The sequence below is a fragment of the Leucoraja erinacea genome, chromosome 4 (assembly GCF_028641065.1).
Source record: "Leucoraja erinacea ecotype New England chromosome 4, Leri_hhj_1, whole genome shotgun sequence".
NCBI classification, from domain to species: Eukaryota; Metazoa; Chordata; class Chondrichthyes; order Rajiformes; family Rajidae; genus Leucoraja; species Leucoraja erinaceus.
In genome coordinates, this window is record NC_073380.1 from 55,199,279 (window position 1) to 55,215,446 (window position 16,168).

The 16,168-nt window shown below is 46.6% G+C and overlaps 1 protein-coding gene and 1 non-coding gene across 2 annotated transcripts; both read right to left on the bottom strand.

Annotated features, from left to right (window-relative positions):
* Positions 1–783: 783 nt before the first annotated feature.
* rpl30 (ribosomal protein L30) lies at positions 784–7,890 on the bottom strand. The gene is made up of 4 exons (XM_055634321.1): positions 7,725–7,890; positions 3,683–3,828; positions 1,314–1,444; positions 784–882 (listed from the first exon to the last, which is right to left on the bottom strand). Exons 1-4 carry the CDS (start codon positions 7,743–7,745, stop codon positions 833–835), a joined length of 348 nt encoding a protein of 115 aa, XP_055490296.1. The 5' UTR covers positions 7,746–7,890; the 3' UTR covers positions 784–832.
* Positions 1,036–1,168, bottom strand: LOC129696779 (small nucleolar RNA SNORA72). The gene has a single exon (XR_008723405.1). It is a non-coding gene; the product is annotated as a small nucleolar RNA SNORA72 (small nucleolar RNA).
* Positions 7,891–16,168: the final 8,278 nt, after the last annotated feature.

A 16,168-nucleotide genomic window follows, 5' to 3' on the forward strand; every position in this document is an offset into this window, starting at 1 on the left:
CACTTTATTTCTTAAGAGTTTGCGCATTCATATACAACACTAACTTTGGTGTTCACCTCCTCTCACACCCGTCACTATTGGCCATGACCTTACTCTCTTATTCATTCTCAAACTTTCCTTCCCATTAATTCGGGAGTCTTTTGTAACTTTTCCTGTACTCACTTCCCCTTTAACTCCATCTTTATACTCCCAATTTGTCAACTCCTCACAACCACTATTAAGTTTAACCCCACACATGTAGCAAACCTGCCTGCCAGAATGTTGGTCCCCCTCCAGTTAAGGTGTAACCCGTCCCTTTTCTACAGGTCACCTCTACCCCAGAAGAGATCCCAGTGGTCTATAAATCTAAATTCCTGCTCCCTGCACCAGCCCCCCATTCAGATCCCCAATCTCCCCGTTCCTGCCCTCATTAGCACGAGGCACAGGAAGCAATCCAGAGATAACCACCCTAGAAGTCCTGCTTGTCAGTCTTCTTCATAACTCTCTAAATTCACGTTGTAGAACCTCCTTCCTCTTCTTCCCGATGTCGTTTGTGCCCACGTGCACAACTACCTTCAGCTGCTCACCTTCCCTCTCGAGGATGTTCTGAAGTCAGTCCGTCAGCACCAGAGAGGCACCAGACCATTCTTGAGTCTCACCTGCCGTCACAGAATCTCCTGCCCGTACCTCAGACAATGGAGTCACCCACCACTATGGCTCTGTCCGACGTCGGTCTCGCCAGTCTTCTGTAAATCTCCCATGGGCAAACTTGGAGCGCGTTATTAGAAATGAATACATCTCGTCTTTTTATGGAATAGCTTTATTTGTAAAATATTTCAGAGTCATAGTCAATTTATTTCTCACTGATCTGCTCCGGCATACTTCTGATGATGTCAGAGTCACCTGAAATACATTAAATGCAAAATTAATTTCCTGTTAAGTATAAATGATACAGAAAATATTCATATCAACAACATTCGGTCCATCTCTTCTGGAACCAAGGCCTTTTCACCTATAGATGGGACAAATGTTTTATTGCATAGTACAATAAACCCAAGTTGTTGCTGGCAAATATTACAACAGAACTTCGTAAAACTAGTCCCGTTGACAATAAGCACAGCGTTAATCTAGCGAATTACTAGCCTGACTTGACTAGAAATTAAAATCAAGCCAGCGAGAATATTCGCATTAACACAAGTAATCAAAACTAGGTACGGAAGAGCCTTTAGCACATTAACACATTATTAATGTACTGTGTAAAACAGCAACAGCTACACCGCAGGATCAGATAGTAACATGTATCTGAATGCAGTCCAAGGCATTGTATAAATTACCTGGATCAATGATGGCCAGTGTGCACACTCTGTAGTATTTACCACAGGCAGTACCTAGCTCGATATTGTTGCCACTATAATGATGGACACCAGTCTTGGCTAACATGGCATAGTATTCAATTTCTGATTTCCTGAAACAAACACAACAAAACAGTATCAAAGTACACTGAACTTTTAACAAGGCTGCCCAATTGAAAGCAAAATGCTCCAAATGCATGGAACTGATATTAGAGAAGAGAGAAGATCCGTTTGAGATATATCTCAAAGTGATCTTTTCTATTTGAACTAATTTAAAGGTAATTTTACATAATGGAAGCATCGAATTAGCATGAGATTGGTATGGGTTCTGCGGCAAAGGTAGGCGAATGGGGTTGAGAGGGATAGATCAGCCATGATTGAATGGTGGTGTAGACTTGATGGGCCGAATGGCCTAATTCTGCTCCTCGAACTTATGAACTAAGAATGTTGTTCAGGCATCAATGTGCCATGTCAATATAAATCATGTACCAGCCATATACAGGGAGGTGAATTAGTTTGGCACCCAGTGACAGCCTACCAATTGTAATTTATGCAATGAGTACAAAAAATAAAATAAAAAAGGCTAACACAAAATAACTAATTTTCAGTCATAATCCACACCACAGCTTTACATAGTTATCAAATTGTACATTTTCATTGGTAACTTTTATCGACTATTTGCAATCTATACCAATGATTTGGTTGAAGCGAGTGTATTGTAGCCAAATTTGCTGATAATACAAAGGTAGCTCATCAAATTGCGAGGTAGATACAAAGACATTGGAAAGGGGTTTAGCTGGGGTAAGTGAGCGGGCAAGAAATTGGCAGATGGAAGACACATGGGAAAATGTAGTTACCTACTTTAGAAAGAGCAATCGCAAGAATGGAATGGCTTGATAGTAATCATGTATAGTCTTTCTGCTGACTGGTTAGCACGCAACAAAAGCTCTTCACTGTACTAAACTAAAACGAAATTAATGTAAAAGCTGGATAACAAACTGTAGTTAGTACGACAGATTTATCATTACACTCTTCAGATTTCATTCCTTTCTATATCTTTCATAGTCTATTTGTTATTGGAATTCCATTACCAACATCTTTCATTAAAATGACAGGGAATTTGAAAGCCCAGAATAACCATCGGACTGACAAGCATATGCATTTCACCAATGGAGAGATCATAGTATGAATACTAAATCACGTCCAATGTCATATGTTCAACTATGGTGATGTTCAACTGCAAAGAAAATCTTGCTTGCGGAAACAAAGGCACATAGACACAACACACAAATTCATACACAACTTGCACTCAAATTCTCCAAACACTAAAAGAACGCATAGAAAACAAGATATTAGTACATTATTACATTGCCAAATGCAACATATAAAAGTTAGGAAGTGGCACAGACAAATCATTGTTTTATCTGGAAGGTACAGTTGGGTCATGGAAGGCAGGAAGGAGCTTAAATGACATACCCCGTATCTCCTGCAGTTAAATGACTTAGTTTAAATACTGCGTTGGGTAAACAAAATTGTTTCATTAATGGCAAACTGCTTTGCATAACATTCCTGTTCAGTTCAAAAGCTGGACCCTGAGCTTCCAGTTACTTTGTTACTAATTGTCCATTTCATTCCCACTGTGCCCAGCAATGCTGTTCTGAATCTTAAGATTGCAGTTGCCTTCTGATTTACAAATTACAACCACTTGATTTAACAAGTTCAACAATTCCTTTTGCATCTCATATCTCTGCTATTTTTGCCCCATTTCTGCTGGTTGAAGGATATGCTCCTTCTTGCATACCCCTTTCAGAGATGTAATTTGTTGTTCACTATCCTGCAACACCATTTCAGCCAGCCATTCCACTAGTTTTCAGGTCATCCCCCATTCAGACACATTATTTTGCTCCATCCGCTAATCACCCCCCCACCTGTATCCACCTATCACTTGCCAGGCATTGTCCCACCCCATCTCCATTTTTCAGTCCCCCTCACACCACAATTAGTCTGAAGGGCCCCAACACAAAATATCGCCCATCCACGTTCTCCAGAGATGCTGGCTGACCCGCTGAGTTACTCCAGCATTTTGCCTCTTTTCAGTAAGTCAACATCTGCAATTCCTTGCATCTACCTTTCATTTTGTTCTACTTCACCTCCCTTCCTCCAATTATACGCTTGCTTTATTTTGACCGTTTAAAAGTTCCGAAAGGTATTCAACCTGAAGTATTTCACTGTCCAAATGCTCACTTAGTGAGGACTTTACATTTCTATATTGCAACACATTGTCAGAAGGAAGAAATCCAAAATAATGGAGAATTTCAGTGATATTGTGTTATTCAAATGCTGCAACTCACCTCAAGGCTGGACAGTTGTTCGCAAGAATGACCAGCTTGGCTTTGCCCTGACGAATCATTTTCAAAGTCTGTTTGTAGCCTAGCACATATTTACCACTTTTCATCACCAGTTGGAGCCTAGAATTGATGGATTCCAAAGACTTTTTCTGCATTTAGAACAAAAGTCATTATGAAAAAATCTACAAGCACAATCAAAAATTACAAATTAAAAACAGGATGCGCAACCAACTCCAATATAGTTTGATGGCTAATATCTCTCAAAATACAGACGTCAAACTAATAAATTCGATAAATTCATGTCGATTCATTGTCATCATTTCAATAGGGCTTTCGAACAGGAAAAGTAAGAGTCAAAGGGGAGGGTAAATATAAATAATTGTTTTACTATTTAATATTTAATTTTAAAGATAATATACTTGCATTTTATTCGATTTAAAAGGGTCCAAATAGGAAATGTTATAATCATCATGGTCGGCAAAACCTCAGCTTTGTCGCCCTTCAAAGGTTATATAGGGCATTTGAGATACGGTTAAAGGGCCAGCAAAATAGGCTTTTGTTCGTTGTCAATAAACTATGGGCAGTGGCTCATTAGCATGTTAAGCATGCTAATGGCCACAGCCAGCATGTTCAAAGTTCCAGAAAATGACGATTTCAATGGACAATATGTGCAGGAGTGTGCATTTGGCCCTTCGAGGCAGCACTGCCATTCACTGTGATCATGGCTGATCATCCACAATTAGTGCCCCATTCCTGCCAAATGGGACCCGAATCCCTCGGCATCATAACAGAGCGAACTCAGCTGTCCGTTCTTTCACTCACCACGTTTGCATTGACATTGAATGAGCAGCGGCGGGCCATAGCCAGCGCGGAGAAGCTATGCCTCGCCGAGCCAACAGACAGCCCCGGACCGACAGGGTAGCGGAACTCTCCCGCAGACACCCACCCAAATAAAAGCCCCTCTCCCCTACGCCAATCCTAGCCTCCTGCCATCTATCCCTTTGACTGCCGCTCCTTTGTGGGAACCGCTGTTCAACGATTCCAATCGCTGCACCGACTGAGGCCAGAGATCCGGGTCTGGGGAGAATCACATCTGCCCACCCCCACCACTGTAGGGGCCAACAGGCAGCTATTGGAAAACGCAGCCAAGAGGCTCGCCGAGGTCGCTCTGTGACCTGTGTCGATGCTGAGGGATTCGGATCCCACTCACTGTGGTGGAGGGCAGGTGCGATTTTCCCCCAGACCCGGAGCCCCGGCCTCAGTCGGTGCAGCGACGGGAATCGATGAGCAGCGGTTCTCGCAAAGGAGAAGGGCTTTTATTGGGCGGGTGTCTGCAGGAGAGTTCCACTGTCCTGTCAGTCCGGGGCTGTCGGTTGACCCGGCACTTTTTCTCCACGCTGGCTGTGGGCCGCTGCTGCTCCAGTCTCTCGCCGACTCCCACTCGCATCTGCCCCCGCTCTCCCGCTACCTGGCATCCCTGCTCCTCAGATTAAATATATTTCTACACATAAATCATGAATAAAGATAAGAATTTACATACAGTTTACGCAGCCAGCGCTACGTTCGCTTTTTCTTTATAGCGAGTGACCTTTGATAAATCCCATGATTCCTTGTATTTTTCGGAATACCAAACTCGCTTATTGCCCTCCACTGCCTTCTGAGGCAGAGAATTCCAGATTCACAACTCTCTGGGTGAAAACGTTTTTCCTCATCTCTGTTCTAAATGGCCTATATCTTATTCTTAAACTGTGGCCGCTGGTTCTGGACTCCCCCAACATTGGAAACACGGTTTCCTGCCTCTAGCGTGTCTAATCCCCTAATTATCTTATATGTTTCAATAAGATCCCCTCCCATCCTTCTAAATTTCATTGTATACAAGCCCAGCCGCTCCATTCTATCAACATATGATAGTCCCGCCATTCCGGGAATTAACCCCATGAACCTACGCTGCACTCCCTCAATAGCATGAATGTCCTTCCTCAAATTTGGAGACCAAAACTGCACACAATACTCCAGGTGTGGTCTCACTAGGGCCCTGCACAACTGCAGACGGACCTCTTTGCTCCCATACTCAACTCCTCCTCGTTATGAAGGCCAACATGGCATTAGCTTCCTTCACTGCCTGCTGTATCTGCATGCTTACTTTCAGTGACTGATGAACAAAGACCCCCAGATCTCGTTGTACTTCCCCTTTCGTCATTGTCCTTTGTGTCTGGAAAGAAATCTCTCTGAGCAATGATTGCACTGAGAGACCACTGTCCCCTCACTCTATTTCATGCCATTTCTGCAGTTATCCATCTTTCAATCATCACCTTTGCATTGACATTGAATGATCCAACTCCATTAGAATGGTTAATGCTGGGTACTTGAGCGCATTGATATAGAAGGATGTCGAGGTCCACATCTATAGCTTGTTTAACTTGTCATGATCAGCAGAGGCATCCTGGGCAAAGTGTCTGGCCTGTCCCTGTGCTGTACTGTTCTATGTTCTCAGCCAATGGAGAGAGAATGGTAAAGTGGCGATGAGGTCAAGATTGGATCATCCATGGCCTTAATGTGCCGAAGCAGCTTGAAGAACAGACGGCTGCTCCTGTTAAGGTTGTCATTAAAATCATTACCTACTCATACAACTGGCTTGTAACTTGGTCCCACCAATTTCAGAGACACGGCAGACTACTGGGACTGAACATTCAACATCAATCATGCCTGATTTGCTTCCTCAAAGTCTGCACTATTCACCATAATTCCAGACTATAGAGAAAAAGATTATTTGGAAAATCTTTGCATGAGGTTGAGAATTTATTAATGCCACTGTTTTAGCTAGACTAGATTCGTCTTTCTCTACCAGGCACCTTGTTCATCATCTACCTTGAGTTTGTTGATCTACATTGATCCACAGTCAAGCAATAGATTAATTAAAAGTTTATACTCTTGATTTTAAAAAGTAACAAGCTGGGCTCAAAATTGGCTCAGGAATCAAATGCAACGGCCAATGGACATTGGGTATTTTGATCACTGGGTACTGTGGATTGTAGGTGTGCCATGTTCTGCAATTTTGGCTATGCACCAAAAGCATGAGCTCCATGAATGTGGGTGGAAGAAAGCTAAATCAGATTGAAGATTTCTATCATTAGAAAGATTGCAGGCTTGTCACCATGGGGTGACAAGTAGTAGTACCCAGACAAACATCAGAGGTTGTTTGAGAGAAACAGATAGGCTCCTGGGCAGGTGAAGAGTGATCTCCATTTGTAGTTCAGAGAACTTGACATTGAACCTCAAAGGTGTGTTGCATCTGTCAGACTCTGAAAATTATGTATGGCAGGGAAAACACAGCAAGTCATTATATCCATGGACTATCCCAGAGAGAAACATCCTTCCTGACACCAGGTGTGCTCCAACCTAGTCACTCTTTTGCAACCAGTGCCCATGCGAGCGTAACCTCCATGAGATAGCCCAGCTGTTGGCGGTTGTGCAGTAAACAAGCAGAATTCCTCGTGATCAGTTTAATTTGGCATCTCGTCCGGCATGGATACTGCGAGCCGAAGCCCCTGTTCCGGTGTACTGTGCTTAGAGATACAGCATGGAAACAGGCCATTCAGTCACATGAGACTACCCCAGCCATTCTCGCTAGTTCTATGTTATCCCACTTTCTCATCTCCAATTTGGGGACAATTTAAAGGCCAAGTACCCTACAAACTGTGCGCTGTCACCCAATCCAGATCTCCGCCACTGACCGCTGTGGAGAACAAGCCCGGTCCCTGCTGCTTCTCTGGGCGTTTATCATCCTCCAGAGGGCACCGGAGGACGTGGCGCCTTCCCCGCCCAAGAGCCCTGGGAGGAGGGGGAGGCGGCCCACGCTGAGGATGCAGGAGGGACGGCCTCTGGTATCTCGCCCCCACCAGCCAGCCTGGGGCCTCGGGCCTGGGGCCTGTGCCGTTAGACCAGGACCTCTGACCGGGCTTCAACCGTCAGACCAGACCGGGGCCTCTCCACGTGGATCAGCCCCGGATACCCCTTGCACACCCTGCCGCTCCCGACCACTCACCGTCTTCTTTGCCGCCACCATTTTGCCCGCTGTGTTTGTTGCCGGGGTAGAGTGTGTGAGGGGTTCGCGGCAGCGGCTCCGGGGGCTGAGACGGGGCGAGCGGTAGCGCCGGCGAGGCCACCTCAAGATGGCCGGGCAGAGAAAGGAAGGAGCTCCCACAATGCATCGCCTGCTGCAGCCGCGGGCGGCGGGATGACGTCAGCGCGCAAGGCGGCCGAGGGGTCGGGATGACGTCAGCCGCGGGATCTTTGGGCGTCAAGACGCAAGGGGAGGGGCACGTGATCCGCCCCGGCACCATGGCAACCTCGCCCATGGCCAAAGTTTGTAGGCGTAACATTAGATTCAAATGCTTCATAAATTATAGGAGCAGAATTAGGCCATTGGGCCTATCGAGCCTACTCCGTTATTCAACCATGGCTAGTTGGCTATCTTCGGGTTAAATCAGCATCTGCAGTTCCTTCCTACACATTCAACCTCTGCCTTCTCCCCATAACCCTTGACACCCGTTCTAATCAAGAATGTGTCTATCTCTATCCAAAGTATTCAATGCTTCTTTATTGCCACATGCACTTACAAGATGGCGCGGCCGGGTCCAGTCGCCGTTGTGGTAGCTCCGCGGAGATTGTGCGTTTTTTTAAACTATTATGTTTATTTTTAATATCTTTCTTACTGCTAACACATCTACAGTCGTAAAACACTTTAAAACTTAAACTTTAAGTAACCCAAGGTCTTTTAGACACTTTACTCACCGATCCAGCGTGGCCAGCAGAGATCACAAGAGCAAGCCGCGGCAACAACAATGGGAGCTCGGCTTCGGGAAAAAGTCGGAAAAAATGGACTGGTGCCGGATCAAATAATATGCCCAATCCAGTCTGTTTTTCACGCAGACAGAACGGAAGAATCCGGGAATTCAAAAGGTGGAAGAGTTTTCTTCATGACCAACAACAACTGGTGCAACCCGAAAAAATATTAAGACGCCTTCTCGGACCTGCTCGCTGGACCTGGAGCATCTGACGATCTCATGCCGTCCATTCCACCTTCCCTGGGAGTTCAGCTCAGTCATCGTAACAGCCGTCTACATACCACCGCATGTGGACACCGACGAGGCACTATCGGTTCTACACGATGTGTTATGTCAGCATCAGAACAAGAATTCTGATGCGGCTATGGTGGTGGCTGGGGATTTTAATAAGGCAAACCTCAAAAAAGTTAAGCCTAACTTCTCCCAACACATCTCGTATGTCACCAGGGGGAAAATAACTTTGGACCAGTGTTACACGCTGTTCAGGAAAGGATACAAGGCCGTTTCTCTCCCTCCTTTTGGAAAATCTGACCAAGCTGCCATTTTCCTGCTGCTGGAGTATAAACAACGGATAGTACGGGAAGCGGCAGTGACGTGGGATGTAAAGCGATGGTCTGACCATTCAGAGGCCATGCTGCAGGATGCACTGAGTAATGTCAACTGGGATATGTTCCAATCAAGTTACAGATAATTCAGTGAGTTTGCGGAAGCTGTCACAGACTTCATTGCAACAATAGCCGACAACATCGTCCCCACGGTAAGGATTAACGTCTTTCCTAACCAAAAACCCTGGGTGGACAGGTCAATTCGCATTGCTTTGAATGCTCGCACTGCTGCTTGATCAAGTCAAGTCAAGAGTCATGTGTCCCAGATAGGACAATGAAATTCTTGCTTGCTGCAGCACAACAGAATATTGTAGGCATAAATAAAACAACTCCGGCCTGGCATCCGGCAATATGGATGACTGCAAGGCAGAATCCTAGAGACTGCGAAGGGCGGTGAAGGACGCAAAAAGGAGGTACAGGGACAGGATGGAGTCGCAGATGGAGCAGCGGGACACCAGACGCCTTTGGCAGGGGCTACGGACTATAACTAACTACCGGAGCGTCCCCCCCCCCCCCCTCAACTGGGAGTGCCGGCACCTCCTTAGCTGATGACCTGAACTCTTTTTACGCACAATTTGAGGCGGCTAACAACATCGTCAGCGCGCTGGACAGCAAGACTGGAGGGAGTTCCACCACTGGGAATGTGCACACATTCTCAGTGTCCGAGTACGATGTGGCTCTGACGTGTGTGAACACGAGAAAGCTGTAGGCCCAGATGGTATATCTGGGTGAGTACTAAAGTCTTGTGCTAATCAGCTAGCTCCAGTGTTCACCACAATATTCAACCTCTCCCTGGCCAAGTCCATGGTCCCTGCCTGCTTCAAGAGATCCACCATTGTACCAGGGCCTAAGAATGCCTCTTCAGCCTGCTTGAATAACTACCAACCGGTGGCCCTCACCTATGAAATGCTTCGAGAAGCTGATCAAGAACTACATCTGCGCCTTCCTCCCTCCCACGATGGATCCGCTGCAGTTCGGATACCGTCCAAACAGAGCCATGGATGATGCAGTCTCCCAGATTTTGCACACCACTCTCTCTCACCTTGACAGCCAGTAGGGGGGCTATGTGAGGATGCTGTTCATTGATATCAGTTCAGCTTTCAACACCATAGTCCTCACCAGACTTGCTGAGAAGCTGCTGGAACTGGGACTGAACATTCCCCTGTGTGCCTGGGTCCCAGACTTTCTCACTGCCAGGTCCCAGGTGGTTAGGATGGGGAGACATACCTCCAACTCACTCACCCTGAACACAGGATCCCCCCAGGGTTGCATCCTCAGCCCCCTACTCCCTGTACACACATGACTGTTTGGCCAGTCCATCATGATGATGGAACATCAACTCCATCATCAGGTTTGCTGATGATGCTGTGGTGGTGGGCCTGATCTCCGATAACATTGAGGAGGCCTACCTGGAGGAGGTGGCTGACCTGGCATTCTGGTGTCAGAACAACAGCCTCCTCTTGAATGTCACTAAAACTAAGGAGCTGATTGTGGACTTTAGAAGGACACAACAACCGAGAACGTACACGCCACTGGGGATAAATTGGACTACTGTGGATAGGGTGAGCAGCTTTAAATACCCGAGAGTCCACATCACAGGATCTGACATGGACAAAACAAGAAAGACAAGGCAGCGCCTTTACCACCTCAGTGCTGTAGAAAGCATCCTGTCCAGAAACATCTCTATCTGGCTTGGCAACAGCTCTGCCCAGGACAGGAAGGCTCTGCAGAGAGTAGTGCGTTCAGCTAAATGCACCATGGGAACCGCACTCCCCCCCCCCCTTTGCAGGACCTACACACCAGGAGGTGCAGATCCACAGCCAGCAAGATCATGAAGGACCCCTACCACCCCAGCAACGGACTGTTCCAGCTGCTACGGTCAGGCAAGCACCACCGCTGTCACGCTGCGAAAACAGAGAAGATGAGACGGAGTTTCTTCCCACAGGCCATCAGGACTGTAAACTCTGATCTCACCAGGGAGTAATTACCATTGTGTCTTTTAAAAATATATAAATATTGGTTCTGTTCTGTTGTTTTGCACAATCCCACAGGCATTGCCACTTTCATTTCACTGTACATCTTGGATGTGTATGTGACAAATAAAGTTGACGTATAGTGAAATTCATTTTTTTGCATATGATTCAGTAAAATCTTATTGTATAGGCACAATTATGCATGTGCAAGAATATAGGAATAGTAGAGATGCAAAGGAATTGCAGATGAATTTTAGTTTACCTGAGTTTATTATCACGTGTACCAAGGTACAGCGAAAAACTTTTTGTTACGTGCTATCCAGTCAGCAAAATGACTGTACACATCTATGGTTTACAGATACAGGATAAAGGGAATAACATATAGTGTGTGGCGCCATCTGGTGGTTGAGCCACTTATCGATCGAACCCTCGTCAGCAAAGATCCTATAGCAGAGCAAGATGGGTTACTCTCTCGCAAACGTGTAGTACGCTCATGGGCGGATTTATGGGTGATTTTATGACTCATTTTAGCAATCAGCCCCCGCCATCTTGTTCTGCCATCTTGCTCAGCCATCTCGCATCCGGCCAAAGATTGGATCCGCTGCGGGGAGAGGGAGTGCGCGGCCCGGGGCAGCGGGAGAGGGAGTGCGCGGCCCGGGGCAGCGGGGAGAGGGAGTGCTCGGCCCGGGGGAGCGGGAGAGGGAGTGCGCGGCCTGGGGCAGCGGGAGAGGGAGTGCGCGGCCCGGGGCAGCGGGAGAGGGAGTGCAGGGTCCGGGGCAGCGGGAGAGGGAGTGCGCGGCCCGGGGGAGCGGGAGAGGGAGTGCGGGGAGAGGGGGAGACATTGTAGTGTAGGGGCAGGCGAGGGAGTGCCGGGGGGGGGGGGGGGGGGGGGGGGGATAAGGCCTAGTGTGTGTGAAGTTGCGGGGAGGTTTACAATGTTTCTTATTTACAATGTTTCTTATTTAATGTCCTTTGTCTAGTCTGAAATAAAGTTCATTATTGGATCAGAAGAAATATAATTGTGTGTGTTATATGATTATATAGATTTATATAATTTTCATGTATGTGTGTTTATAAACATTTTATTCTTTAACAAGAATTAACAGAATTATGAATTAACAGAATTATGAATCTAACCCTATATCACACACAAAAAGATCCACCGTAGTGTCAATTACCCTGCAAGTCGGGTCAGTTCCGGTTACTACAAAATCAACTCAAACACTGCTTGTGAGCCATTTAAAAATAAATGATTTAAAAAACATTAAAAAAGACAATTACCAGAGTCAAATTTTATTCTTGACAAGAAGTTTGAACTGATAGATTTATGAATCTAACCCACACAAACTGTTGCCCCGCAACATTGATTACACTGCGAGTCGGGTCAGGTAGGCTCAGGTTGCTAAAATGGGCGGGGAAAAATGCCCAGGATCCCCTCCATAGCGTACTACACGTCAGCCCATTGCATTTAGCAGGAGTAGCCTATCTTGCTCTGCTATAGGATCTTTGCTCGTCAGTAGAGTTGGGACTGTCATGTGACTGAGTTTGGCGGGATTTGGGGGTGAAGAACATCATCACTCAGTCAACGAGTGTGGACTGACAGCAGCACTGGGTTGGTGTGGCAAGGATCAGCCTGGTCTGGCGATGTGTTAATGTCCACCGCTGCTCACCGTTCTGAGCCGCTACACACCGCATCCAATCTACGTGCTCGTCCAACGGTGGCCCCACAAATCCACACCCCCCCCACCCCCCCCCCCCCCCCCCCCCCCCCCCCCACCAGCTTCTGTTGAAACCATCACCAGTGAGCGCACCTCCCCTCACCTCCTGCGGCCACCGCTCAGCCTCCGTGTCACAGGGAACCTCCCATAGACGTCTTTCGTACACCCAGAGTGTCTTCAAGAGGGCGGAAGGTGAGACCCCAGCCCGCTCACCGACATGGTACTGATTTAAATGTTTAATGTATTTTTTCCCCATTTACTTTGCTACTTCTTGGATTTGCATTTTTGGATATTGACACTGGTGCAGCTGCAAGAAGGACTGAAAGAGATTATTTACTTTACTTTAGATTTAAGCTTCTGGGAAGAAGTTATGTTTGGTAATGTTCATCATCTATCCTTATACCAAGCACCCTTGCCACTCATGTGGCCCCCTGCTGCATATTATATGTAGAGTGGTGTCTCTAAAAAACAAATTCCCCTCTTATCCTATCACAGTGCGATCAACGCACCTTCACATGCATTTGCAGGAGACATGATTGTATAGAGGGATGCGGGCCAGGTATAGGTAAATAGGACTAGCTTAAATAGGGCATCTTGATTGGCGTTGACGAGTTGGGCTGAAGAGCTTATTTCCTTGTTGTATCACTCTATGACATTACTGTCCTATAGTCAATCTGAAAAAGAGTCCTGAACAGAAATACTGTCAGTCCATTTCTCACACAGGTGTTGTCTGACCTGCTGAGTTTACCCAGCAGTTTGTTTTTTTACTCAAGATTACAGCATCTGCAGTCTCTTGCATCTTTATTTAACCACCCTCTTACCTCCTTCTACCATCCAGGGAACAAACAACCCAGCCACAAGGTCCATTAAGCACCACGTATGGAAGAGTCAGAGGATACTATACAAGGATCTCCAATCAATTTCGAGCCCATGAAACCACAGTAGAAGCAGGTCATCCTTGACCTGACGGTTAAGAAGAAATTAGAACATGGAACAATGTATCACAGGAACAGGCCATTCGGCCCACTATGCCTGTGCCGAACACAATGTAAACCAACCTCATCCACCTACACATGATCTATACCCCCTCCAGTCCCAGCATATTCACTCAAGAAGATGCATTTTAAAGCAAAACAAACATTCTGTGCCACAATAAATAAAAGCTGAGAGTTTAGGGTGACACAGTGGCGCAGCAGCAGATTTGCTGCCTTACAGTACAGAGATCTGGGTTCAATCTTGACTACGGGTGCTGTCTGTATGGAGTTTGTAAGTTCCCCCTGTGACCTGCATGGGTTTCTCCAGGTGCTCTGGTGTCCTCCCACGCTCCAAAGACGTACATGTTTGTAGGTTAATAGGCTTCAGCAAAATTGTAAATTGGCCCTAGTGTGTAGGAGAGTGTTAGTCTACGGGGTGATCACTGGTTGGTGGGCCGAAAGGCCACACTGTATCTCTAAAACCTAAAGTATATTTGTAAAGCAGACTATTATCTAAATGGTGGCCGACTAGGAAAAGGGGAGATGCAGCGAGACCTGGGTGTCATGGTACACCAGTCATTGAAAGTAGGCATGCAGGTGCAGCAGGCAGTGAAGAAAGCGAATGGTATGTTAGCTTTCATAGCAAAAGGATTTGAGTATAGGAGCAGGGAGGTTCTACTGCAGTTGTACAGGGTCTTGGTGAGACCACACCTGGAGTATTGCGTACAGTTTTGGTCGCCAAATCTGAGGAAGGACATTATTGCCATAGAGGGAGCGCAGAGAAGGTTCACCAGACTGATTCCTGGGATGTCTGTCTTATGAAGAAAGACTGGATAGACTTGGTTTATACTCTCTAGAATTTAGGAGATTGAGAGGGGATCTTATAGAAACTTACAAAATTCTTAAGGGGTTGGACAGGCTAGATGCAGGAAGATTGCTCCCGGTGTTGGGGAAGTCCAGGACATGGGGTCACAGCTTAAGGATAAGGGGGAAATCCTTTAAAACCGAGATGAGAAGAATATTTTTCACACAGAGAGTGGTGAATCTCTGGAACTCTCTGCCACAGAGGGTAGTCGAGGCCAGTTCATTGGCTATATTTAAGAGGGAGTTAGATGTGGCCCTTGTGGCTAAGAGGATCAGAGGGTATGGAGAGAAGGCAGGTACGGGATACTGAGTTGGATGATCAGCCATGATCATATTGAATGGCGGTGCAGGCTCGAAGGGCCAAATGGCCTACTCCTGCACCCAATTTCTATGTTTCAAGTTGCCGAACCAGGCCACGATGCAACCAGTCAGAATGCTCTCTACCGTGCACCTGCAGAAGTTTAGCAGAATACTCTTCGACATGCCGAATCTCCGTAATCTTCTCAAGAAGTAGAGTCACTAATTGCCTTCTTTACAATTGCATCGGTGTGCTGGGTCCAAGAAAGATCTTCTGATCAATGCACGCCCAGGGATTTGAAGTTATTGACCCTCTCCACCATTGTCCCGTTGATATAAACAGTATTGTGGGTCCTCATCCTTCCCCTACTAAAGTCCACAATCAGTTCCTTGGTCTTACTGATGTTGAGAGCCAGGTTGTCGTGCTGGCACCATTTGGTCAGTCGGTCGATCTCATTTCTATACTCTGACTCATCACCATCTGTGATTCGTCCAACCACAGTGGTGTCATCGGTGAACTTGATGATAGAGTTTGCACTATGACCGGCTTCGCAGACATGGGTTTAGAGTGAGTAAAGCAGGGGGCTGAGCACGCAGCCTTGAGGTGCTCCCATACTAATTGTTACTGAGGATGAAGTGGTTCCTCCAATTCGAACAGACTGTGGTCTGTGGATGAGGAAGTCGAGGATCCAATTGCAGAGGGATGCACAGAGACCCAATTCCGTGAGCTTGGTAGCCAGCTTTTCTTTCTTTTTTTTTTTTTGTAATCAAAAATATTTATTCAATTATTAAAATAGTATTTACAAAACAATAAAACAAAACACCACCATAATACAAGACAAAACAAAATATGCTAAGCAACTGCTACACAACTATATTGCAATCCTTGTCCAGGATACATTCAACCCCCCTCGGTGCCCAGCGGTCGCGGAACTCCCTCAGGGTGCCCATAGACAGGGCGTATTCCCTTTCCATCCGCACCCAGGCACGGACGTATCCCCAGAAAAGGGGCAGGCAGCCGGCTCAGGTAGAGCCCTCCACCATATGGCGCCTTGACTCGCGGATGGCCAGCTTGGCCAGGCCCAGGAGCATGGTAGCCAGCTTGGAAGGGATGATGCTATTAAACGCCGAGCTGTCGTCTATAAACAACAGCCTGACGTGGGTGTTTTTATTGTCCAAGTGGTCCAGTGCGGAGTGGAGAGCCAGTGAAA

What these genes read in the sequence shown, in the direction of transcription:
- rpl30 (XM_055634321.1), bottom strand. Translation starts at nt 7,745, where the DNA reads ATGGTGGCGGCAAAGAAGACG. An exon ending in TGGTGGCGGCAAAGAAGACG is followed by an intron (nt 3,829 to 7,724) that starts GTGAGTGGTCGG and finishes TTCTAAATGCAG; the next exon opens with AAAAAGTCTTTGGAATCCAT. An exon ending in AACAACTGTCCAGCCTTGAG is followed by an intron (nt 1,445 to 3,682) that starts GTGAGTTGCAGC and finishes TGTTTGTTTCAG; the next exon opens with GAAATCAGAAATTGAATACT.